Genomic DNA, 25,789 nt, shown 5'->3' with positions numbered 1-25,789 from the left:
CTTCTCTCCCTACTCTTTTAAAATTGTCTTAAGTCCTTACTATTCTAACCTTACTCTAAGTGAAGACATCACAACAGGAGTCAAGTCTCATATTTTTATATTTTATAATAACTGAGTTATCTATAGCTCTCTGTGTTTCTCTTAGGAACCTTTTAAGCTAGGGGCGGCTAGGTGGCGCAGTGGATAGAGCACTGGCCCTGGAGTCAAATCCATTCCTTCCTTGCCCTACTGCCACTCCTCCATCTGTCTCATAAAATAGATTTTATTTGGGTCTTCTTTGTTCATTTCATCCTGCCTGTAACCACTGGATTTTTCACAACACAAGAACCTTCTTGTGCATCCTCACTGCCTTCAGAGACGTGTTCGTGTAATTTTAATGCTCTTGAAGACAAACTTCTAACCACTGTACACTGATCAGCACAGTGAGGAGCAGCTCTAATATTTAGTCTTTAAATATCTTGGGGGGTGGATTAAGAGGATACTTGGACAGTTGCTGAAAGAACAATAGGTTTTATATGATTTACGATGCTGGGCAAAAGGAACAAATAAATTTTTTATGCCAAGCAAATGCTTTATAAATGCTATTTTGCCTCTCAGAGCCTGAGTCCTAAAGAGAACAGAACGCTAGGTAAGACTATGTTATAAAAAAGATTCTTTGATTGGATCTGAGGTCTTTCCATGTATGGGTATCTGTGGATCTGGGGAAAAGTCCTTGCAAATGTACCTCCTGCATATAATGTGGGTCAGTATTTTAAAACCATGCAAACTAATCCATTCAGAAGATGTGTAAAGTTACAGCATTTACTCCTGAAGCTACTCAGATTTAGCCTCTTGGGTTTCATCACTGTTTCACTTCACCTTAAAAATTCAGGTCCAGACCTTCCAATTTATCTTGCCTAAATTTCATCTCATTTTTAAGTGCATTCTACATGCTGGCTCTACTGTTTTTCTAGATATCTACAGGAGGGAATTCTTTTGAACCAAATTTACTTTATCTTTTATCTCCCTACCTAAATGGCCTGATTTCATAGAATGACAGACAGTGGGAAAAGAACATGTGTTCAATTGTCCATATAATATTGAGACCTAAAGAGAGACCCCCCCCCCAATTGAAGATTTTGAATTGGAGAACCCCAGGATGAAGAATTCTGTACATTTGAGATGCAGATGCCCTTGGAAGAATAAATCCAATCATGAGCTCATAAGTCTTTCTAGTTTTGAACTTTTTAACATGTTAATGAGATAGTCTTTTTTCTGTCAAATTAGTGAATCTTGTGCTTGTAGAAATTCATCTTGTCAAAAATAGCAAATACTTTCCAACCAAAACTTTTTAAAGCTCTTAATGCTACTTTAACCCCACAAATTTGGTAGCTATTGACTTTTCTCTCTCTTTTTAAGGGTGAGACTCAAGAACAGATGGTTTACATCTATCATTCTTTGAGGAATAAGCGAGACACACACATGATGTTTGGAAATGAGATTGAAATGGCAGAGGTTTGTTTCTACTGAACTATTTTTTTGAGTTTGAGTAGAAGTAGTTCTGTTTTGCAGTTATTTTTGCTGAGAAGTAGTAGCTTTTATCTATTATTTACACCACTTTTTGCCCATAATGTTTCTTCAGAAAATTTTGACAGCATCAAGCTCTAGATAGGGTTATCCATTCTCATTAGCAGGTCATAGAATGGTATGCTAAAAGTACTTAAGAGAAGTTCAACCCTTTCATTTTATGGAAAAGGAAGCTGATGCTCAGAGAAAAGAAATGACAGAGCATCATTAAGTCTTCTCACCCTAGGGCCACTTTCCTCTCAGCTTAAGCTCCAATTCCTACCTCACTTCTATAGGACAAGAGAAAGTACCACCCAGTCCTGATGGACTGTGCACTTTTTCTTCAACATACAAGATCTTTCCCTGTACTTTGTGGTATACTTATAGGAACAACAAATAATTTCTTAAAGAGCCAACCATTTTTGGTATAAGCTCATGAGTGCTTAGTAGCCAAATTAACTGCTTCCACAACTTTGACTGAAACGTAAAGTTTGACAATATTCCATTACTAATTCGAAAAGGAATTTGTCCTTTTGTATGAAATAATAAACGGGCAAATGCAAGGTCTCTGCAAAAGCATTTTTATCATAGAATTTAGAGTTGAAAAGGACCATAGATTTTGAAGTTGAGGAAATCTAGATTCTTTTACTGTAAGACTTCTACTATGAATCAATATATAAAAATTCTCTGCCTTAAACCACCAACACTTTTTGAAGGTTTACAGTGGTTAACTCTTAGTTAAGAAGAGATAAGTCTTAAGTCTAAGAATCTCTGAAGTCCAAGAGGAGGATGATTGAGGGAAAAGACAAAGTGATGAGAAATTGTTACATTTGGTCATGGCAGTTATTGGCAATTTTGACAATCAGTGTAGCAGATATAGTATCACATTCTTACAAAGTCAGCCATGATGACTGTTACCTAGGGAAACATTTAATTACCATCATCATTCATATATATATATATATATCTATTTTCATGGTTTTCAACAGGGACAACCAGTGTTTCTCATTCAGGGATGTTATACCTTTCTTTGAAGGACCCTATCCCCCTGTGGATCTGAAGCGGAAGACTCATGGCCTGGAAATAGGAAGGACTCATCATAGAACTGAAATTTCCTCATAGCCCACCAAATTGTGGAACATGGTTTGGGAAATTTTGAACTAAATAGACTTTTTTCCTCTTTCAGGCTCCTGGACTTCGCTTTCCTTTATCTCATATGGATGCCCTGAAACAACTTTGGAGTTCTGAAATAATTTCTGTTAAGGAACTGAAACTTAATACAGATGCAGAGAAAGAAAACCTGGTGTTAGCACTCTGGACTGAATGCCTAATGGAAGTAATTTAATGCCTCTGCTAAGTCTCTCTATATGGATTTCCTATAAGAGGGGAAAACAATTTTTCCACTTACTTAATAAAGAATCATTTACTATCTTTGCTTAGGCCATTTATATATCCACAGAGAAAATGTCTTACAGTCTGCCTTATCTTCCAGCCAAATCTTCATCCTGTTTTAGGAAAAAAGTCCATTTAAGATGGTTCATTTTACTATGAGAACCAAGATAAGTTTTCAAGGTATGTATTAAAATAAGGCTGTATTAGCCAGTGGGAGGAAAACAGTGCCTGTCCCAGCTTTGCTGAATAAAATTCAAGTGGCCAGATCTAGCCCCTAAAGCAGTACTTATGTGATTATGTACTGAGTTATTTGGCCACCTCAGAAAGGGACATTTAAAAAGTGAAGAAACCATATCTGTGTATGACAAGTTTATTTTATTTAATACCCAGTGTTAAAAAAAAAAAAGGCACAACTCTTATTTTTTTTCAATTTAAATGTGGTACCTGGCCTTGTTCTTTGGATATAGTAACTTTTTAAAGACCACCCAATTTGTTGCTTTAAAAAGAAATTCCTTAAAACAATTTAAGAAGAAATTTTTTTAAAAAAATCTAGTTTTTACAGTAAAAATATACAGGTTTCTTGTATGTGTACACAAGGAAGGCTTCCATTAAAAATTTTAAAGCCTTCAGTTTCTCCTATTTACAAAGTTCCATTAAATAACACTGGCAGAGCAATGAGATGCATTCATATCAGTGGGTCCATTTGAATTTTTACAAATGCTTCTTGAAGGAGTATAGATGACAAAAAAAAATTCCTGTCTTTTTAAGTTCTAAATACCAACCAAATAGTAAATCCTAAATACTTACATTAAAAGATCAGATTACTATTAAGAAATTCAGAACTTCAGATCTAGGTCTGGATTTATTACTGTTCATTTATATTCTAAAGTGCAAAGGAAGTTGATATTTTTAAAATATCCCTGGAATTTTATCTGAGTTTCTCCATATATAAAAAATAGAGAAGGTGCTTTCTGGCAAGAAATTTGAGGTGTTTCAATGCATTTTTAAACCCATCTCAAAGACAGTAAAAATAATTACTTTAAATATATCAAAGATTCTTTCCTTTATGATTTTGCTGATTGCCTTATTTAGCTACTTTAAATGTTTTATAGAAAAATGAGGGTTAGGAAAGGAGCAAAAGAGGCTGTTATTTAAAGAAATATGCTCAACCTATATTGTAGAGAAAAACTGGTTATGGTTCAGACATTTCAAGCTAACAGTGAAGCTTTTTACTATTTCGGATAAACCAATTATTTGACTTCATATTATTTATTTTAGAGAGAGTTCTCAGCTATTATATGGACAAATGTAAAGCAAGAGAGAACACAAACTTCACAACAAAACTGAGTCCGAATTTAATACATCTGGGATCAGTAAATACTAGTTAGATCCATGGCTGTTTTTCCTTCAGTACCTAAAATGCATTGTCTTTTCTATCCTTGTCATCTGTGCTATTTTGAAAACAGAAGGAATACATCCTTTAAAAGGGAATAGCATCATGCAGTTGAGCAATAGGAGCTATCACAGAGTTGTGCTTTTAATCCTGGAAAAGTTAAGTCACTCCCAGTAGGCTTGTCATTTTGTGTAACAGGTATTCAAAATGTAATGCTTTAGAAGGTGAGCTTAACTGATTTTCAGATAACCTCTGAAAGTTCCTCTGTTCTTTACTCACCACTCTGATTCTGACAAAAGTATAACCTGACCTAGTTTCCCCATGATATAGAAGAAATATACACACTCTCTTGCGCGCATACACACACAATCATATATTATTTTGTCTTTATAGTGTAGTCACCCTGTGGTAGTTAGTAATAGCATAAGTGGAATGACAACTCTTTGAGAACACTAACCTTTATAGCAACAACGCAAATTTGAGCCTGGCTAGTCAAAGCTTCAAGGACTTTGAATAAATTTCTAGTTTAAAAAATGGTATAGACTGATGCACAGTAAATACTGTGCCCCCCAACCAGCATCCCCATCAAGAGACATCATCACCAAAAGGAAAGGTGAGCTTAAAAAGAAGAGGGTGTATCACAGGAATCCAAAGAATCTTATCATCTCAGTGATAGAAAGCTTCTATAGCTTTATGTAGAAACTGGCAAAAAACTCCATCTGGTCTCTCCATGGTTAAAAGGCAATGATTTAGGAATCCATGTTCCATAAACAGATGAAAGAAACATGAAAATAGGTTCATTATCTGCTTATGTTTCAGTGGCCTGTGACTTTCAGTAGCTTCCTTTTTCACATGCTTAAGACAATGAGAGAAATGGTTCCACCTTCCTTAGCTTCTCTTAGTGATGATGGTGATTTTTATTCACAATATTTCAATGTCCCATTGCTGTGTAGGTTCCTTCTCCAGAGGCTGATTTATTATTATATGGGTTTTATCACAGTAACTTCCTCCTTTTAAAATAAGTAAAACAACTAGTTAAACTATGGATATAATTATAATTTACAAAGTGTTCTGAAACAGTCCATGGAGCCACATATTTATTACACATATTAATCTTTTTCAATTAAGTTTGAAAAAAAAAAAGTAGAACTGGGGCTTGTTGTAATGGTTAGGTCCTAACCCTTATGATGAAACCTAGGTTTTCCATGAGAGTGTTTCAGTGTCAGTACTGTAACAAAGTATATGACTATTTGATATAAAGGAAAGGAGAGGGCTTTGTCTTAGGGCTTTGAGTGATAGAGTCATATCAGAGGTAGCACTTCAATCAAGGGATTTAATTAAAACTGGCAGGTGTGATCAAGGAAATAAGCATTTTGACAGGATTTGGGTAGTTTACTAGATTCAAAACCCTTCACATTCAACTAGGTATGTGATTATTAAAACCTCTTGGCCCCAGTTTCCTCAAGAGCAAAATGAGAAAAAATTCATAATTATTTCATATTGTTTCTTCATCATAAGGTTGTGAGATTTAAATGAGCTTATAGAGCTGGAAGGGGCCTTAGAAATAATTTATTCTAATCTCCTTTAAAGATGAGAAAAGTGAGGCTCAGCTCTTTCCATACTTTATACACAAAAAAACAACTGTAGTCTAAAGGAATTATAAAGCAGGGACAAAGAAGTTGGTTTCAAAATGAGCAAAATTAATTTTATGGCTCTTAGGGTTTAGTTATTGTGATGGTCCATGTAGGATAAAACTCATTTACCCTCTCCACCAAAGTACTTTTCCTAACATCATCCATGCAGTTTAATTCATGTAGAATTTTTCTTAAATGTAACATTCTCAGAAATTTACACTGGACTTGCTTTGACCTAGAATATTTGGGTAAAAAGACTTGATACCTTTAATGTCAAGGACAAGCTGGTCATTAAGGTAAGAACTGATGGTTCCATCTTTGTTCATCTTCCACTTTTGCCTAAGCCTCCCATGTTCACTCCATACAGCTACTTTAGCTCCTGGTACATCTTTTCCACCAATAATATCAAGACATGAATCATTAGCCTAAAATATTTTAAAGAGATAAAATTGTAATGGCAAGTGGAACAAACAAGGGGTGATTTCTTACAGAATGACTTCTACATTATTTCACTTAATTTGGAGGTCACATGAGGATAACCTGATCAATGCAGACACTATTTTCATGTCATAAACATGCTGAGACAAAATTTGGAGAAGAAGGAAAAAATACATAAATCCATTTACCTTGGATTTCAAGAGTCCTCGACAGTAGTACCACATTTGGGTATTATTTCCATTATAAGAAGAAATACATACTGCTGTTGTCCTCAAATCAGTTAGATTTCCAGTGACTGTTAGATATTCACCTTTGGCTCGGTTTTTTATTCTGATGAATACTGAAGGCTAAGACATAAGAGAGGAAGGTCATATTCAAACTGGGGGGAAGGGAGGCATTTAAATAATTTGCAACACAATTTAAAGCAGCTGTTTTCACAGGAGAGAAAAGGATATATTTATGTGTGTGTCACTTATGGATTGTCACCAGCCTATGTCTGGAGGAGAAGAGGAAACCATCTAACTATATTATATATATAAACCTTGAGCTAGAAAGGGGCCTTTTTTTCATTAACTTATAAACTAAGTAACAGTTTTCTGACTCCAAATGACTTGGTCCTATCACCAACTTAAGAAGCTCTCCCACATGGGGATCGATCAGAGAAAAACTTAGCTTTCTTTTTTTAGGCCTCTTAGTAATAATATCCCAGCTTGGAACTTACTCGAGGCAGCATCTAAGTGAGGTGAAAGGACAATCAATGTTAAATGAATGTGAGGTAATGAAACCTTCAAACTTTAAATCTGGTGGTAGCTGAATGCAAACTAGGTGGAAGTTCAGGAAGAAAATCAACCTTGTAAATGGAATGTCTTAACCATCTTCCCTTTTTCACCTCAGTAGTTCCTTCTGAAAATATTTTCTCCTTGTTTCTGCTATTTGAATGTTCCTTTATCTCCTTTTCTAGATCATGCTCCCCCCCCCCCAATAACTTTGAGTGGCCCTTCCCCTCAAGGATCTGTTGGGGCCATTTTAACATTTTTCTTTGGGGACCTCATTGGCTCCCATGGTGTTCAATGCTAATTGCTATAGAGTTCCCAGTCTGTGTTTATGTTGCCTTCATTGGGACTTCCTTTTCCACATTGCTAGGGGGTCATTTCCACCTTGATGTTTTTACAGATGTCTCTAATTCATTCTTCCCTAACAGAAACCCCTAAACTCCCCTTCTCTGTCAAGGGCACCAGCTTTTTCCTTGTAGTATCCCTTTCTCCTCATATCCTCAGCAAGGTATCAAATCTTGTTTCTTCTACTTCTAACTCTTGTCTAGCTTGCATCTTTTCTTTCCTCGCACAGCCACTACTCTCTTTTGAAATAACCTCCTGACTAGATTCCTCTCAGGCTAGGTGCTCTCTAATCCATCCTTCATGCAACTGCCAAAGCAACAGTCCTCAGCCTGACAATTAAGATAGCAAATTTCATTCTTAGTCTAATTTCTTTTTTATTGCATTTATACATTCTTTATTCTGGCCTACTTGCCATCCCCCTACCCCAGTACCTTTGGATAGGTGGTTTCTTATATCTCAAATATAGAGCCCTTCCTTTTTGCTTAAGTGTTCTTTAAGATTCAATTTGTACCTTTCATAAAGGCCTTTTCTGATCCTCTCAATTGTTACTCTTTTTTCTGCCTATACTATTTCTCTGTATGTGTTGTTTCTCCCTACTAGAATATGAGATAAGCTCCTTGAAATAATTTTGTTTTTTGCTTTATGTCTCCACTGCATAAATCAGATAAAAATAGATTGTTAAATAGTGCTATGATGGAAAAAGCACTCTTTGGGGTCAGAACACTTGAATTCTGATCCTATCTCTTGTGGCCTTGGGCCTCAATTTCCTTATCAATAAGATGACAAGTTTGGTCTCTGAGGATCTCTTCAGTTCAGATCTATGAGCCCGTGTCAAAGAATAGGCCAAGATAAAAATTTAGAAGGTTATACTCAGAAAACAGAATTTCATATTCAAGATAAGTTGGAAAAATTTTAAGTAGGAGTTGGGGGATTACAGTAATTTCAAACAATGTTAAGGTCCTTGGGGATAATAGTAGGGAATGAATGTGGAAGGGAATACTGTAGGCACTAGAATACAAATATAGACCAGAACAATCCTCTAATCATTTGACAAAGTGATTTGGGAAAGATTGAAAAGGTTAAGAAATGAAATTTATAGGCAATTCTTTTTAGGAACAAAGATTTGGGACTGGATGTTACTTAGAGGTTATCTATTTCAATCCCCTCATTTGACTGACGAAGATCATATAATACAATACAATAATATGATATGATATAATGTATAATAAAATATAACACAACACAACACACATACTACAACATAACATAATATAATAAATATAATATAAATCTCCAGTCCTAGCTTAGAAAAAAGAAAACTGGAGGGGAGGGTGGGTGGGTTATAAGAGCAATTCAAATGAAGATAGCTGTCACACAGGAAAGAGATTACATTTGTTTTGTTTGACCTGAGATGGACAACTAAAGAAATGGGTTCAAGTTGTAAAAACTTAGGCTTCATGTAAAGAAAAACTTAGTAACAGTTATCTCAAAGTAGAATTGGTTTTTCTCAGAAAAGTGGCAGGATTCCCCACCAGAAGAACTCTTCAGACAAGAGTTGGTGGTTCACTTTTCAGATTCATTCAGGTCTGAGCCGAACTAGATGGCTTCCTGTTAAACACTTCATTTCACTACTTAAATGAGATTCTAATTCCTATTTTACATTGCTTTAGGAAGGAAATGAGTGTCAAATCAATAATCAAATTTAGGTCCCCTGACTTAATTCTTTGCTCTTTCAACTGTTCTATACTCCATACTGCTTCCACTGCTTCCATTACGTGACTAAGGAAAATATCTTTTTGAAGTATTAGGAAATGTAAAACTGGTTTCTTTGTATTTTTTTTCCCATTACCTGTTTGAGGGGGCGCAGAGAACCAATTGTTTTCCAACCACTGAATGCTGACCAGTTTGAAATCTCACTAGGCTCTAGCAAAATTTGTCTTCCCAGGAAATTGGATCCTTCATAAGCAATCCACCTGAATAAAGAGGAATAAAGTGAAGAATTCAAATATACTGAAATATAAATTTAGTGCAAATTATCAAAATATAGCATTTTTTACACTATATTGATTATCTTCTAGAAGTTTTTTAATATATTTTCCTTTTATATATAATACATATAAACATATATATTATATATAAATAAACAAAAACCACTCTTGTATAAGTTTTCTACTATTTGCTTTAATTATATTCAAACTCTAGATTGTTACAAGGTAATTTCCAAATCTGTCAATGGAATGGGCAGCTAGGTGGCACAAAGAGCACTGGATTTGTTATCAGGAAGACTCATCTCAACAGTTCAAATGTGGCCTTAGAACCTTATCAAATGTGTGACCCCAGGCAAGTCACTTAATTCTGTTTGCCTTAAGTTTCCTCATCTGTAAAATAAGCTGGAGAATGAAATGGCAAATAACTCCAGTATCTTTGCCCAGAAAACCCCATATGGAGTCACAAAGAAACATATGATTGAAACAACTAAACAATAAGTCAATTGAATGATAAATAATATAATTGAATAAACAACATTTATTCCAACTGTATCTGTATTTAAAGGCTCTGTGGGTATGTAAAGGTAAAAAAAAAAAAGGGCAGTACCAACAACTGAAATGTTAATAATGACAGTTTAATTACTCAAATAGCCTAAGTTGGTTAAATGTTTCTTTCCAAAATATCTCCATGGGATAATTCAGTCAAGATCACAGGGTCCTAAGCTGTTATAGCATTATCAGTAACAAACACCTCAACTTCTAAATCCTTTCCACTCTGGCTTCCCACCTAAACTATTTCATTGAAATTATCCCTCTCCAAATGATCTCTTAATAGTCAAATCTAATGTTCTTTTCTCAATCTGCACACTTGACCTTACTGTAGGCATTTGTCACTACTGATCACTTATTACTCCCAGTTAGTTTCTCTTCTCTAGGTTTGTGTGGTCACTCATCAATCTCTTCTGGATTTCCATTTCTGAGATCACTATTTTCCTTGACTTATCTCCCCCTCAAGGCCTCTTGTGTGTACTCAGATCCGTGGTCCATTTATAACCTTTATGCAGATGATTCCCAGATCTTTATATCCAGACCTCAATTCTCCTGAGCTAGTCTTTCATGCATCACCAGGAAATTTCAAAATGAATGTCATTTGGACATCTCTGAACATAGCTCATTATCTTTTCCTCAAACCCTCCTGTTTTCTGAACGTGTTGTGCTCCTTAGTGTATTGCTTTTGTGCCCAGCTGCTCAGTTTTGCAATCTCAGGTTTATCTTCCATGTCTTACTTCCCTCCTACATATCCCATATATTACAGTGGCTTCCTTGGGTTTCTTCCATTAGTAAACATTTATTAAGTGTTTATTGTGTAACAGGTACTGTGCTAAGGGTTGAAGATACAAAGAAGAGAGTTCCTTCTCTCAAAAATCTTAGTCTAAGGAGGAAGACAAGAAGGCAATACAAGGAATCAATATCAAATACAAATGATCCATATGAAAGATAAATTGGAAATAATTGAAAAAAGTAAAGCATTAGAGTTAAAAGGGATTGGGAGGGGCAGTTAGATGGTGGAGTGGATAGAGCACTGGCCCTGGAGTCTGGAGTACCCGAGTTCAAATCTGGCCTCAGGCACTTAATAATTACCTGACTGTGTGACCCTGGCCAAGTCACTTAACCCCATTGCCTTGCCAAAAAAAATAAATAAAAAATAAATAAAATAAAAGGGACTGGGAAAGACTGTAGAAGGTAGAATTTTAGCTTGAACTTGAAGTAAACTAAGGAGGGAGACCATTCCAGGCATGGAAAATAGCTAGTGAGACTCATTCACTTTCTGCTAGTCCCAACCTCATCCCTCACCCTTACCAGTGTCAGTGACTTACCTACATATTTATATTACCTTTCATTTGCTCTACATGTTTTGCATTACCTAATTATCTGCATGTCACCACATCTGAAACATGTTCCTTGACACAAACTTCTATTCCGTACCTTGCAATTTGACTTCTAACCTCAATTTCAACCACACTCTGGATCCAGTGTAACCAATGTTACAGATTTGGATCTGGCCTTTTGTTCTCAGTCTTCATTATACTCTTACCTTTTTGCAGTTTTTGACTGTTAACCACTCTCTCCTCTTATGTATTCATTCCATTGCTTTCTCTTAGCCTGCCCTCTCGTTTCTCCACCTACCTCTTAACACTCTCTAGATCCTTTATAGACATTAGCCTAGGTGTTCCCTAAGGATCTATCTTGATCAAGCCTTTTCTTCTCTCACTCAATTCTCTCTCCCTTGGTGATTTCATCAATACCCATGTGTTCAATAATTATCTCTATATGAAATTCATTCTTCCTGTAAGGAAAAAAAAAAAGCACTACCATCCTTCTAGACACTCAGGTTCACAATATTAAGGATTGCTAAATTCTTCATTCTTTTTAAATCTACATAACATCTCTTGCATCTATTCCTTCTTTCCTATGATTCTTGTTATATTTCAGGTCTTTATCTACCTCTTGTATGTCTATTACAGTAATTTATTATTTCTTTGTTTCTGGTATCTATGTTCTCCAGTCCATTCTTCACCCAGCTGCTAAACTAACTGTTTTACAAATCTGTAGTGCCTCCACATTTTGGGGAAATAACTTTATGGAGCATGGTTGGGCAATCTGTAGAATCAGAGATGGCTTGGTGTGAGGCATTCTGTATGAAGTTCTGAATCTTCCAACCAGCAATGCCTTTTCACTCCAGAAATTTCTTTATATTTACTTATATATGTATATATTATATTCATCCCACATCCAACAGAAAGCCAACTTCTTGATCTTGGTTTCTAGTGCCGTCCTCCATTACTTTTTATTTAAACTTGTATAAATGTTATCTCCTAATAAGATGGAGGTTTGTGGGACAAAGAACGGTTTTGTTTTTGCTCAGCATTCTTAGGACCTGCCACAGTCTCTGGAACATTAAAAATGCTTGTTGACTGTCAGTAAGTCTGGTAGACAATTCATAGTAAGCAATTCTATGATTCAAGGGCTTTGAGCATTAATTGTTCTGTTTTGGATTTTGTATTTCCAAAACTTAATATTCATTGAATTGAACTGAATTTCCAGTATTTCTAGGTGGAAGATTCAAACTTTTTTTTTAAGGTTTTTGCAAGGCAAATGGAGTTAAGTGGCTTGCCCAAGGCCACACAACTAGGTAATTATTAAGTGTCTGAGGCTGGATTTGAACCCAGGTACTCCCGACTCCAGGGCCGGTGCTTTATCCACTGTGCCACCTAGCCACCCCAGAAGATTAAAACTTTAAAGGTTCTAAAGGACCCAATCAAGCTTTGGTTGATGTTAAAAACTATACATCATAGCTGAGCCATCTTAAGACAAATAATCATAGGATCATAGTAATAATCAAACAGGATCATAGTATTTATAGTTTCCCCATAAAATTGTGTGGTCTCTCTAACATCTCCTATTTCTGGAGGCTATCTGATGTCCTTTCGTTCAAAGACCAATTATATTGCTCCAGTATGATGACTGAGGAAATTTGCTCTCAAACAGTTTACCATTTCCTAGATTTTCAACAGGATGATATGCTTATTCTATTGTCTGTGAATGAACTGCATTTGGGGGGTTGGGAGCAAATAACTGTCTTCACAAAGATAAAGGTTCTTTTTACCAACTTCGTTTTTAATTATTTGTGAGAAATTAGCAGAATGTCTTAAAAATATGACCATGCTATTAGAGCTTTTAAAATATTAAGTAATATCTGATGTTCAAACTAGTAGGATAACTTAACAAAAGCTGCTACCATACTTACAGTCCACTTTTTACCCACACTGACTGTGTGTAGAAGTAGAGATCCTGGCTCAGAACTGAATTGATCGCATCCCCTAAGTGGAGTTCTCTTCCTTCACAGTGTTCCAAAGCAAAGAGACTAATGAAGGGTTCTTCAAAAACCTAATAACACAAGATATGCTGTTATGCATATAGAACATGCCTTGTTCCTTGCCTCACCTTCCCCTTAGCTGAAGTGCAACTTCCTACACTGTATTTTGATCTCTTGATCTTGGCTTCCAGTGCCCTCCTCCATTACTTTTTTTTTAACCTTGTATAAACATTGTCTCCTAAGAAGAAGGTTTGTGGGACCAAGAAGAGTTTTGTTTTTGCTTAGCATTCTCAGGACCTGTCAGTCTCTGGAACATTAAGAATGCTTGTTGATGTCAAGACGTCTGGTAGACAATTCATAGTAAGTAATTCTATGATTCAAGGGTTTTGAATAATTTTCAAAGGGTATAAATGCCAAAATAATGTGGATTTTATGGTTAGAAAATTCAATCATAAGCATCTTAAAGGAGACTGAAATTTTTTTTTTTGACTAAAGTTCCAAGATCACCCACTTCTTTTCCCCTGGCTGTGACCTGATGCTATTTTGGCTGGGAACATTGGCATCTTTTGTGGTAAGCAAAAGTTTGGAGCAGTTTACCAACTTAAAATCCTAAAAATTGATGGAAGCAGGCCAAGGTTTCTTTTTCCAAGTTCCAAATCTCCAAAAGATGATATATTGTAATTAATTTTCAGAATTAATGGATTTCCCCTCTAAGGATACTAATTGAGGTAATTTATCAAACATTATCCCACTATTCTTGTTGCTTCTCCATATTGTATACCTGTATATCTGTTGCCCTGATCAGCTTTTGTTATCTTTGTCAGTACTTTTGTAGTTTTGAAATGTGGTATGACTAAAAATGACAACGTCCTTAACATTTTCTACCTTTTACAATTATTGTTGAATTTTATTTCTCTAACACTTCATGCAGGTTTTTGTTGGTAATATGGAAAAACTAAGAACTTACTTTCTATCTTTGCTTTAGTTTAGTTTCTTGAACTATACACACACACACACATATACATATAGAAATATATCTAGATAATTGTAGAGAAACTTTTAAGTAGTCAAATCTATAAAAATTGAGGTTTGTATATGCTTTTTCCTTAAATTACTTTTTGTCGTATTATTGCTATAGCCAGCATTTGTAGATTTTCTCTTCTGGGTTTTGCAGTCATTCCTTGGGAAGCATCATCTTGCTGCAAGGCCACTTCTATCCTGGAGCTCACATTTTCTGCCCTTTCCTTCTAAGCTCCTTCCAGAATCTCCTTTGAAGGAGGGCATCCAGGCAAACTCTTCTCATTTTCTACCCATAAGCACTTCACTGTTACTATGCCTCCATGCACCTACCTTCTCTGATCTAATTTTTCAACTTCCTTTTACATGTTACTTTACCTCATTAGTTCCTTGAGGGCAGGAACTGTCTATTTTTTGGGAAGGGATAGTATATTCTCAATGTTTAAGACTGCCTAGTACAGAGTCATTACTTAATGTTTACTTACTGATTGATAGTGATTACTGATGACCATGGACATCCTTGGTTAAGGCCAGATTTTATTGGAAAAGTCATTACATATAATTTTGGCTCATGATTTTAGATATTATACCAAGGAAAAACATTCTCTTAGTATTTTTAATAGAAATTGATAATATGATTTGTCAAAGGTTCTTAACCTATTGATATATCTTCATTTTAATTATTAATATGAAATGTTTATAATTTTGTTAATGAACCATCCCTTTATTCCAACCTTGTTGCAGTTTATCTTTTAAAGTTTATTTTTGCCTCTCAGTTAATTTATTCTTTTTTTGCAATGATTTTCATTAAAATAATTTGTATTTAAGTAGAGATTCTTAACCTTTTATAGTTTTTAACCTCTGGCAATCTAATGAAGCCTCAGAATATTTTTAAATTCTTAACTGTAGATAATTGTAGATAATCTTTTAAGTAGTCATATCTGTAAAAACTGAAGTTTGTCTATGCTTTTTCCTTAAATTACTTTTTGTTGTATTATGAAGTAAACAAAAAGTTGATGAAACTAAAGATATAATTTTTTTCTATCATCTAAAATCACAGACTACCCGAAAACTCTTTGAACTCTTTTGTAAGCCCATGGACTCCAGGTTAAGAATCCCTAATCTATAATTCTATCTCTGGTTTAGGTTAAGATCACATTTTTATGATTTAAGGGATTTGGCAGGATTGTTTTTACAGGTTCATCTAACAATTGAATGTTTAATAGAATTCATGTGTTCCCCTACCCCCTCCCACCTCCTCATTTATAGCTTAATCAATTTTTCTAAGATTGAGTTATTTAAATTTACTAATCTTTTCCCTTAAATTCCAGGGATTTCATATTTCCATTGTCCTCATTTTTTTTTATTTTTGATACTTTAGCAGACTAAACAATTACTTTAAATATCTTCTAGTTTTATCACCTCAATTTTGGCTTTGTTTTGTTAATTGGTTCTTTATTTTTTTGCAATATCTATTTTAATGTTTAGTTTTTTTTAACATTTATAAAGATTTTAATGATATATAAAGTGCTTTACAAATATTATCTCATTTGAACTTCTCAATAGTCCTGGGAGGTAGGTGCTATTATTTTTACCATTTTTGCAAATGAAGAAACTGAGGCAGACAGATGTCAAATGACTTGTTCAAAGGTCACAGAGCTAGTTAGTTGGGTAGGCAGTTAGTTTAATTAATCCAGTCTGGGACTGGATTTGACTTCAGATCCCCCTCGACTCCAGGCTTTTGCTGACTAGTCATATTTCAATCAAGTCTATTTGTGACTCCTTGTGAAAAAGACACTAGAGTGGTTTGCCAACTCCTTTTGGCAGATGAAGAAACTGAGGCAAATTGCCCATGTCTGAGAGAGTTGAGCTCAGAAAGAAAAGTCTTCCTGACTCCGGGGCTGGTACTCTCTCTCCACTGAGCCACCTAGCTACAACCTGACTCCAGGCCATTGTATCATCTAGCTCTCAGATTATCAGTTGCAGCACTATTACTGAGCTAGTTGGCAGGAGCTATTTTTCTTACTAGGAGTTCCCTATACATCACTAATCTGAACATATATCTATTGTACACATGTTTGTTTTTTAAGAGGGGAAAATTGATTTTTTTTTCACTTTGGCCCAATTATCTTGAGGACAGTGTGTAGATATACAAATTTCACTTATTCAGTTGTTTGTCACATCCAACTCTGTGACCCCATTTGCTGAGTTTTTGTGGTGAACATTTTGGAATGGTTAGAGCAGATAGATGGTGCAATGGATAAAGCACTGGCCTCAGAGTCAGGAGGACAGGAGCTTGAATCCAGCCTCAGACACTTGCCACTTACTAGCTGTATGACCTTGGTCAAGTGACTTAACCCTGATTACTTCACACTCAGTCACCTCCAGACATTTTTGCTCCAGAGCAGAAAGTGAGTCTGGTTATTTAGCACAAAATTCTCACTCAAAAATCCAGTTCATGTGCATGTCATGATATCACTTCCCTGATATCATGGTCTTCTTCAAGAATGAAGGACAAATATACTTTTCCAATTCGTTTTGCAGGGTTAAGATTTGAACTCAGGGGACAGCTAGGTGGCATAGTGGATAAAGCACCGGCCTTGGGACTCAGGAGTACCTGGGTTCAAATCCGGTCTCGACACTTAATAATTACCTAGCTGTGTGGCCTTGGGCAAGCCACTTAACCCCGTTTGCCTTGCAAAAACCTAAAAAAAAAATTTGAACTCAGGAACATTAAGTCTTTCTGACTTTGCCTGGAACTCTACTGCATCAATTAGCTACTACCTTAGATATAGAAATATCTCTGCTTTGAATGTATCACACAAGATTTGTTGTTATGGTCATTTTCTTTGATGAAATTATCCATTTGTCTTACCAATTAATTCTTTGACCAATCAATTCATTGGGATATTTAATGTTTTTAAGTTTAATTTTTATTGATGTTAGTTGATATTTCTGCTTTTTCTTTATGAATGAAGTTTTTATGCTCTAGAAAATGGGACAATTTTTGTAAAGGTGCGTATGCCTTTCTAAGTTAAAAAACCTACAATGTCTAATATCATGTGTTTGTGTGTGTGTGTGTGTGTGTGTGTGTGTGTGTGTGCATGCACAACCCTATTTTGTCTGGTTTAGATGAAAGTGAAGTTGTATCTATTGCTCTCACCACTTCTTCCATATATCCCCTCATCTGAGAAATACCAACTTCCAGTCCATTCTTCCCTCTTTGGGGGTAGGGGTGGTTGCAAGACAATGGGGTTAAGTAACTTGCCCAAGATCACACAGCTAGGTAATTATTAAGTATCTGAGCCAGATTTAAACTCAGGTCCTTCTGACTCCAGGGCTGGTGCTCTATCCACTGCTTCACTTAGTTACCCCTTTTTTGTAAAAACCAAAACAGGCCCTATGTTTTATTTAACTCCTTTGACCCTCGAAGTTAAACTTCTAAGAGAATGTGTTTTTCTTTCCCCATAATCACTTCATAGACCCTACCAAATGCTCAAATTTATTTACCTTTTAATATATCTCTTGAATCCTTTATATTTCAAAATTGCTATTCAAATCTTTAAATTGTGAATGCTTGAAAAGGTCTCTATTTCATTAGAGGTGTCCCTCCTCCCAGTAAGATCATAACAATTTTATCAAAATAAGTTCTTTTTGGTTGGTTTTGTTACTTGGACTATCATACTCCTAGTTTTCTCCTTGATAACACTTGCTGCCAAGCCTTATACCCCTTCCTATGATAGCTAAAATTCCTAATAATCAAGTTTAGTTTAGTTACTCTCAGGTCATTAACTGCATAGTTATCAAACCTGAGCTAACACACCCATTTATCTAGTTTTTATAAATGCTAACATTTATATAATTCTAAAGACATACATTTACCTTTAGGTAGTCCCTGAGAGCTGATATATTTTTATAATCTCTAAATTTAGACCTCTTTATAAAGGAAAAGACTGAGGAGCAACTGAGACTGAAGAAAAGAACCTATCAATTACATGTTTTAAGTCAAAACTTCACAGAAACCATGTATGCAGGAGTCCAATCTAGGATCCACAGTTAAAGTTTGTGAATTTTGCTATTTATTAAACCACTTTATTAACTGCTTCAAAAATTGAAAAGATGGGGGCAGATAGGTGGTGAGCATTGGTCCTGGAGTCAGGAGAACTTGAGTTCAAATCAAGCACCGGACACATAATAATTACCTAGCTTGTGTGACCTTGGGCAAGTCACTTAACCCCATTGCCTTGCCAAAAAAAAAAACTGAAATGATGAAAGTATTTGTTTCTGTCTGTATCTTCTTTTCTGCCATAAAATTGAATAAAGTAATTTTGGGTTAACAGAATCAGTTACTGTTTTCTGGAATGCCATTTTCAACCAGGATGCTGCAGTGGCATGTGTTATGTTATGGCTCAAAAACTGATTCTGCCTACTCTCCACACCACTCATACCTAATGGGTCTTCATTTGTACACAGATTCATTGCTCCCAGTATCCATCTCTATAGCCAGGCTAATTTTTTCTAGCTTTTTCAGCTCAAAGATAATTCTTTTCCTGACCATTTTCTAGTGGCATTTTCTTCATTCCACACATGTGTATGCATGCATGTCTTCCCTCTTAGCTAGTTCCAACATCAGCCTATTTTCTTAAAAGAAACTAAGATTTTTATTATAATAAGCTGTGAATAAGAATTTGTAGGGCTGACAGGCCACTGCTGCTTTGACCATCTTTATACTCTCTCACCTGAGAAGCAACAGAAGTACAGGTTATGCTCTAAATCATGCTACCAAACTAGTGCTTGGTTGATTTCTTGAATCTGGCCAATGCGCTTCTTCATTCCTTATTCAGCCGTTTTGTTAGAATATCAGTCTCTCATCTATTCTATAGTAGGTTGCTTTGGTATTGACAAGTGGTCATGCAACAAATCTGTTATTTCTTTCACATTAATCAGTTACCAAATATTTTTTATACACCTATGCATTACCTGGTTCATGGATTTCAAATTTGCTACATAGTTGTCATTTGATGGTATCAAGAGTACTGGAGTAAAAGTTAGAAGACATGGGCTCCTAGCTTTGCTACTAAATAAAGTAATGGGTCTGGAGTCAATTAGACCTGAATTCAAATTCAGACTCAGGTACTAGTTTTCTGTGACCTTGGGAGTCACCTAATCTCTACCTCAGTGTCCTCCTCTCTAAAATGAGGATAGTAGCACCTTCCTTCCACCTTTTATTATTGTTAGCAGCTATTATAGTTAGTTCTAAATGATAAAATCACTGGAATTTAGATGTACAGGAACCTTGGATTCTTTAGGTCAGAAGACTTAAAATGACAAAGTATTTTGAAGTTTTGGCATTCTGATAAACTATTTTTCCCCTTTAATATTAGCTTTTATTATTTTACAGCATTTCACCAATACCTGGCAAATATGAAATACTTTTTTTTAACTTAGATTTGGTTTTCTCAGTCTTCATATTGCCAAGTTATGGGCAGTTCATAGGAATAACAAAATCAATAAATCCAAAGCACCAACCATCTTGAGGGAATAATCTGAGATGGAAAATGCCCATTCCATTATATATTGCTTGTCTTTGAGTTTGTTACATATGAGCTCTTGATTCCTGCTATTGTTCTCTTTCCCCACCACAGCATGCTACCTTTTATCTTGCAAATGGTGCTTAACTTCTCCATATTCTTTTAAGATGTTTTTTATGAAGGTGAAGATATGTGTATGTTTTTTTTTTCTTTATACCATCACAACTATTGTGGAGTCAGCCTCCTCAACCTCCTCTAAGCTTTACTTTCCATTCCAAAATATTTCATAGACCTGTCTCTACCAAATAGTCATAATAAAGTTGTATTTTTAAAAAACTGATCTTAGAATTACACATCTAGAACTAAAAGACATCTCAGAGGCCATTCAGTCCAATTCTACTCATAGACTTTGCTGTGTTTAAAAAAATTAGAATTTTGGATTTTGAAATTTGCTTCCCTTGGTTGAAGCAAAAATACTTAAATACATACACATAATAGTAGGAGGCTTTAAAAATTTAACTTTAATCTTATCAAACTATCAAGTGTATCAAAAATGCTAAATGAAATGAACTAAATGAAAAAGAATGCTATTAGAACAATTTAGAATCTGGTGTTATATGTCATGTGTTATTTTTCTTAAAACCTAACTACATTTAGTATAAGCCTTCTGTGTCTAGCATAACTGAGTTCAATAGCATTATAAAAACCTGGTTTCAGCATTAATGATGGTATGACTATGATCAAATCACTTAATCTTGTAGCACTCAAAGCTATAATCTATGATCATAAATTTAATTTGGAAGAGGGAGTTTCCTTATGCAGTTCTTTATACTAGTGAAAGCCCAGGTACAAAAGCAAAAGATAAATACTATTTAAAATTCTAGGAAATTTTATAATTAAAGCAATTCTACCTTATCATACTTGGATGTTTGCCCTAGGCCTCAGAGATTGGAATGAAAGTCCTAAAATAAATTCTTCAGGTTCTAAATTTTCCAGGCCTGGAATTAATAAAGGATTTTTGATCTAAGCTACCTACTGAGAGATTCCATAGCCTAAGGATACAAGATTATATTTCTTGAAATAGAAATGGGTTTCCTAGATGTATTTGGGGTCTATCCCCAAAATCTGAGTCAACTGTTATACAGGTTTTGGGATCATCTATAATATAATGGAGTAGATATCTGATTATAATCCAAGGGAGTTCCATGAATATTATAAGTACTAAGATATAGGTTAAGCAAATATTGCTCTCCACCCCCCCCAAAAATCATCATTTTTGTAAATGATGGAGGAGGAGGGAAACTTATTAGCATTTTTCCTACTTTTAAGATTTAGATGAATTTTTGCTTCCTCAAACAGTGCCCTTGAACAGGTCAAGGAAAGGGCAAAGTGACAGGTAATGATGATAAATGGTAGCAAACAAGCTACTGTCTTCTCTCCCTCTTCCTTCTCTGCCTCCTAATTATCTAGCATTTTAAGGTTTATAAACACTTGCAGATCTGGGTACAGAACTAGGCTGAGTAAATACTTTTCCTATCCTCCTAAAGACAGCTTAATTTCTCTAGCCTAAAAATGCTAAGAGTGGGAGTAGCCGGGGAAATATAGCTAATGTAGGAAGTGGTCGTGCAATGGTCTAGAGGAGATGCAGGTATAAAAAAGAAACTAAAATTTCCCTACCATCTGCCAAGGAAGATTTTTATCAACAACAAACACACTTGTCCCTGAAATCTTCCCAAAGATTACCACCACTGCATTTTTTTTATGTGGAGAATTCCCAACACCTAACACATTACCTTGAAGGCTTAATAAATGTTTGTTGAATTATGAATTGACATTTGAGTCATTTGTGAAAGGACCCATAGATATCAGTTCTGATTTGCAGTTAGGCTTTTCTTAATGGTTGTAAAACTAAAAACTAAAAAGTTGGCCTGCAATGTAAACTAGGTTTACCAAAAAAAAGTCACTTTAAATTAGCACATTTTTATTAAGTTGTAAATGTCCTGTAATAGTTAAAAGGCTATGCCATTAATACTGAATTTGAGAATTGTTCCAATGTCCATGTTTGATAGCATTGTAGAAGAAAAGTAATTAGCTGATAAAGAAATTATTCTTATAACAGTACATATTAGTCAGCTACCAAAAAAATATATGCTACTGATTATTATGGTAAATATGATGACAACTTTATAATTAAATAATTTTATCTTCCATCCCTATCACTGTTTCTTCTGAATTCCCTCTGCTGAACCATCAACCAACCCCTTAAATATAGAGGAACACAAGGCCCTATTCTAATACTCCTCTCATTACTCAGTTATCTCACACTTAGACCCAAGGTTTCAATAGTTATCTCAAATCCTGTGCAAATAAAATTAAGATCCTTATACTTCACTAATTATGTTGAAGATAACACTGGCCTTCCTTCTAGTCATTCAGGTTTATAAATTTAGAGCAATCTTTTTACTCTTCTCTCATTTTTACTCTTCTCTCATTTCTTACATTAGTTGCCAAATCTTGTCGATTCTACCTCTATGACACTGCTCACTTCTTCCTCTACATTTAAAAATTTCAGCTTTTCTCTAGCCTATCATATTGGCTATCTAATTAGTATTATATTACCTTCCTAATTGTTCTTCCTGCTTCAAGTCTCTACTCAAATTTGTTTTTCACACTGCTTCCTTCTTTAATGCATAAGTCTGATCATTTCAAGCTCAAAAACTTTTGTAGCTGCCATATTCAGTTCCTATTATTTCCTTCTAGCTTTTCAACATTCTAGCCCTCTTGGCATTCCTGTCCACCTCTCTAGCTCTACACAAGGCATCCTCCACAACTGGAATGTACCCTGGCAATGTTGCTGCCTCTTTTTGAGGAAAAAAATCATAGAACTTAAGTAAAAAAATAGGGCATGTCTATATACACGCTGAATATAAAAAGATGATTCAGGATTCTTTACAAAAACTCTGAACCTTTATTACCTACACCTGCTTTTAAAATATTTAACAAATTTTATATATAACTTTCAAAAAAGTGTCCTGCTTGTTCATGCTTCCTCCTGATCTACTTTTTTCTTCTATTGATTAAAAAATATCTTCACTGATCTTCTTTATTTTGGCATTCCTATTAAGACCTTTGCATTCCAAATCTTCCCCCCACTAAAAAATCAATCTGTATAGTAGATATGGCCAAAAATGTCTCTTTGCCTTCCTTATCAGCAAGGTAACATACTTCATCATAGGTTCTCTACAGAAATAGCTGTTGTATTTTTCAGAGTTCTTGCATCTTTCAAAGTTGTTTCACTTGACTCTGACTGATTCTGCTCACTTCACTCTTCACCAATTTATGCTACCCAAGATTTTCTGAAAGCCATCTATCTCTTATATGATTTTTATGTAATGCAATAATATTCCAATACATTCATATGCTGTGATTTCTTTGGCCTCTTTCTTCAGTTGCCTAAGAAGCAATCTAAGATATGACCTTGGTTGCTAATTCTTTTCTGTCCTCTATTATATTCCCCTTTTTAATTCTGCCTTCAGGATAAGGAAACTTATTTTGTTTATGACTATCCTTTTCTTTTTATTTTCTCCCTATCAGTAGTACTCTTTTCCCCTATATGTTTCTATGCTGAGTTTTGGGTGTTTCTGTACCAAACTGTTTCTCTGTAAACCTGTATTTCAATCCTCCTTTGTCCACTTCAGATAAGGAGGCTCATCCACTCCACTCCTCTGTTTCTTCCTCTATATCTGATTATTCTTCCTCTCATACATACCAGTTTTGAGAATCAAGTATCCCCCCTTCTTCTTCCTACATTAGTGTATTTCTTTCACTCTCTCTTCTCTTTCCCCTCTTCAGATAAAACCAATCCACCTTGAAGACCTCTATTTTTTTGTAACTCAATACCCTTTCTTCTTTTTTTTTTTTTGTAAAGCAAATGGGGTTAAAGTGGCTTGCCCAAGGCCACACAGATAGGTAATTATTAAGTTTCTGAGAGGCTGGATTTGAACCCAGGTACTCCTGACTCCAGGGTCAGTGCTTTATCCACTGTTCCACCTAGCTGCCCCGCTCAATATCTTTTCAAAACATTCTGAGGGGACACTTGTTTCTTCTTCTCCTCACCCTAATAGAATGGTTAACATTATCATCTTATAGTTCCCTAATCCTGAAGGCAGAATTAAAAGGAGGAAAATAAAAGAGCAGGGAAAAAAAGTAAAAAAAAACACCAAAAACTAAATAATAAAATTTATTTAAAAAATAAATCCTCGGGGGCGGCTAGGTGGCATAGGGGATAAAGCACCGGCCCTGGAGTCAGGAGTACCTGGCTTCAAATCCGGCCTCAGAAACTTAATAATTACCTAGCTGTGTGGCCTTGGGCAAGCCACTTAACCCCATTTGCCTTGCAAAAAACCTAAAAAAAAAATAAATCCTCTATTCATTAAGTCCTTCTATTCATTAAAGATCCATTTATTCCTATGTTGGAAGCTATTCAACTTTCCAGACTAATCTGTAGGGGTTTTTTTTTATGTTTTTTCACGGCAAATGGGGTTAAATGGCTTGCCCAAGGCCACACAGCTAGGTAATTATTAAGTGTCTTAGACCTGATTTGAACTCAGGTACTCCTGACTTCAGGGCCGGTGCTTTATCCACTATGCCACCTAGCCACCCCCAATCTGTAGTTTTTCTAAGGCACTCTTTTTTTAACTGTTGGAATGCTGTATTATTCAGACTTCTTTTTACAGTAGCAAATTTCAGGTCTTGTAAAATACGACATTGAAGCTTTCTGGTTGCTAGAAGTAACTATTCTTTGTCACAGGATCTCTAGATTTTAGATACGACATTCTGAGAATTTTCCTTTTGGAATCTTTCTTTGTTCTTTAGAAGATCTGAGCAGTTTTCATTTTTTGTTGAAGTACTGGCCATAACTTTTTTTTAAATCATGGTCTTCAGAGTCTCGAAGTTTTTTTTTTTGCCTTTTTTGCAAGGTAATGAGATTAAATGACTTGCCCAAGGTCACTCAGCTAATCAAATTAAGTGTCTGGAGCTGAATTTAAACTCAGGTCCTCCTGACTCCAAAGCCTTTTCTCTATCCACTATGCTACCGAGATGCCCCTTTCTCTAATGATTCTTAAAATAGCTCTCTCTCCTTGTTTTTCAAAAGTCAGTTGTTTGTGATATCAACTCTGTTTCTTACATTTTATCCTATTTACCAATTAAAAAACAATTATTTAATTTATTCTAGTTTTCAAAGAGTCCATTATTTAAGTTTATCACTTTTCCTTCTATGTTATTTAGAATCTGTCCAATTCTTTTCTTCAGAGCTTTTATTTTCTTAATACATGCTTCATTTCTTCTAAGTATTCATATAGTCCTTCTGGGAAATCCATTTTTTTTTTCCTTTGAGACTTCATTTGCAATTGCAAATTATTCCTTGTTGATGACTATTCTTTTTAAAAATTTGCTTATCTCTTTATCCTTAATTTTTGATTTTGTATTTGTTGCAAATCCATGTTCAGACCCCTACACCACACTCTAATTAGCTAACTAGCCCTGCTTAAGTCTCACCCTGGTCCCCTGGCTTCCTGGGCTGACTTGCACTTCCTTGGGTTAATCCTATAGAGTATATATCTTCAAGTCTCCATCATGTCTCAGAACAGTGCTGCGAGAGATCTTGTAGTCCCTGGGCCTCAATGTCTAAGCCTGTCACTGCTTATGGTGGCCACCCTGGGTAACCTGTTCTCTCAATAGGGTTTTCTGATCACTTTTGAACTCTCTCAAGAGGACCTTCTTTTCTTTCCCCCTTAGTACAAAGAGTCTTAAAGTCTCCCTGTGTCTAGTTTCTGGCTCATCTGGGAGGCTACA

At 35.3% G+C, this 25,789-nt stretch overlaps 2 protein-coding genes across 2 annotated transcripts in view; one reads left to right on the top strand and one right to left on the bottom strand.

The window, feature by feature from the left end:
* Positions 1-2,974, top strand: part of RIOX2 (ribosomal oxygenase 2) — a 30,975-nt gene extending 28,001 nt beyond the window's left edge. The window contains exons 9-10 of the mRNA XM_074192307.1: positions 1,399-1,494; positions 2,732-2,974. Of these exons, the coding sequence (XP_074048408.1) occupies positions 1,399-1,494; positions 2,732-2,890 (255 nt within the window). The 3' untranslated portion in view covers positions 2,891-2,974. The remainder of the gene's footprint in view (positions 1-1,398; positions 1,495-2,731) is intronic.
* The window catches only part of CRYBG3 (crystallin beta-gamma domain containing 3), a 120,595-nt gene continuing 95,264 nt past the window's right edge, over positions 459-25,789 (bottom strand). The window contains exons 18-22 of the mRNA XM_074192306.1: positions 13,317-13,456; positions 9,370-9,493; positions 6,591-6,749; positions 6,230-6,389; positions 459-5,340 (exon numbers count right to left, since the gene is read on the bottom strand). Of these exons, the coding sequence (XP_074048407.1) occupies positions 5,252-5,340; positions 6,230-6,389; positions 6,591-6,749; positions 9,370-9,493; positions 13,317-13,456 (672 nt within the window). The 3' untranslated portion in view covers positions 459-5,251. The remainder of the gene's footprint in view (positions 5,341-6,229; positions 6,390-6,590; positions 6,750-9,369; positions 9,494-13,316; positions 13,457-25,789) is intronic.

The sequence above is a fragment of the Macrotis lagotis genome, chromosome 6 (assembly GCF_037893015.1).
Source record: "Macrotis lagotis isolate mMagLag1 chromosome 6, bilby.v1.9.chrom.fasta, whole genome shotgun sequence".
Taxonomy (NCBI): domain Eukaryota; kingdom Metazoa; phylum Chordata; class Mammalia; order Peramelemorphia; family Peramelidae; genus Macrotis; species Macrotis lagotis.
This window is presented reverse-complemented; position numbering and strand designations above follow the sequence as displayed.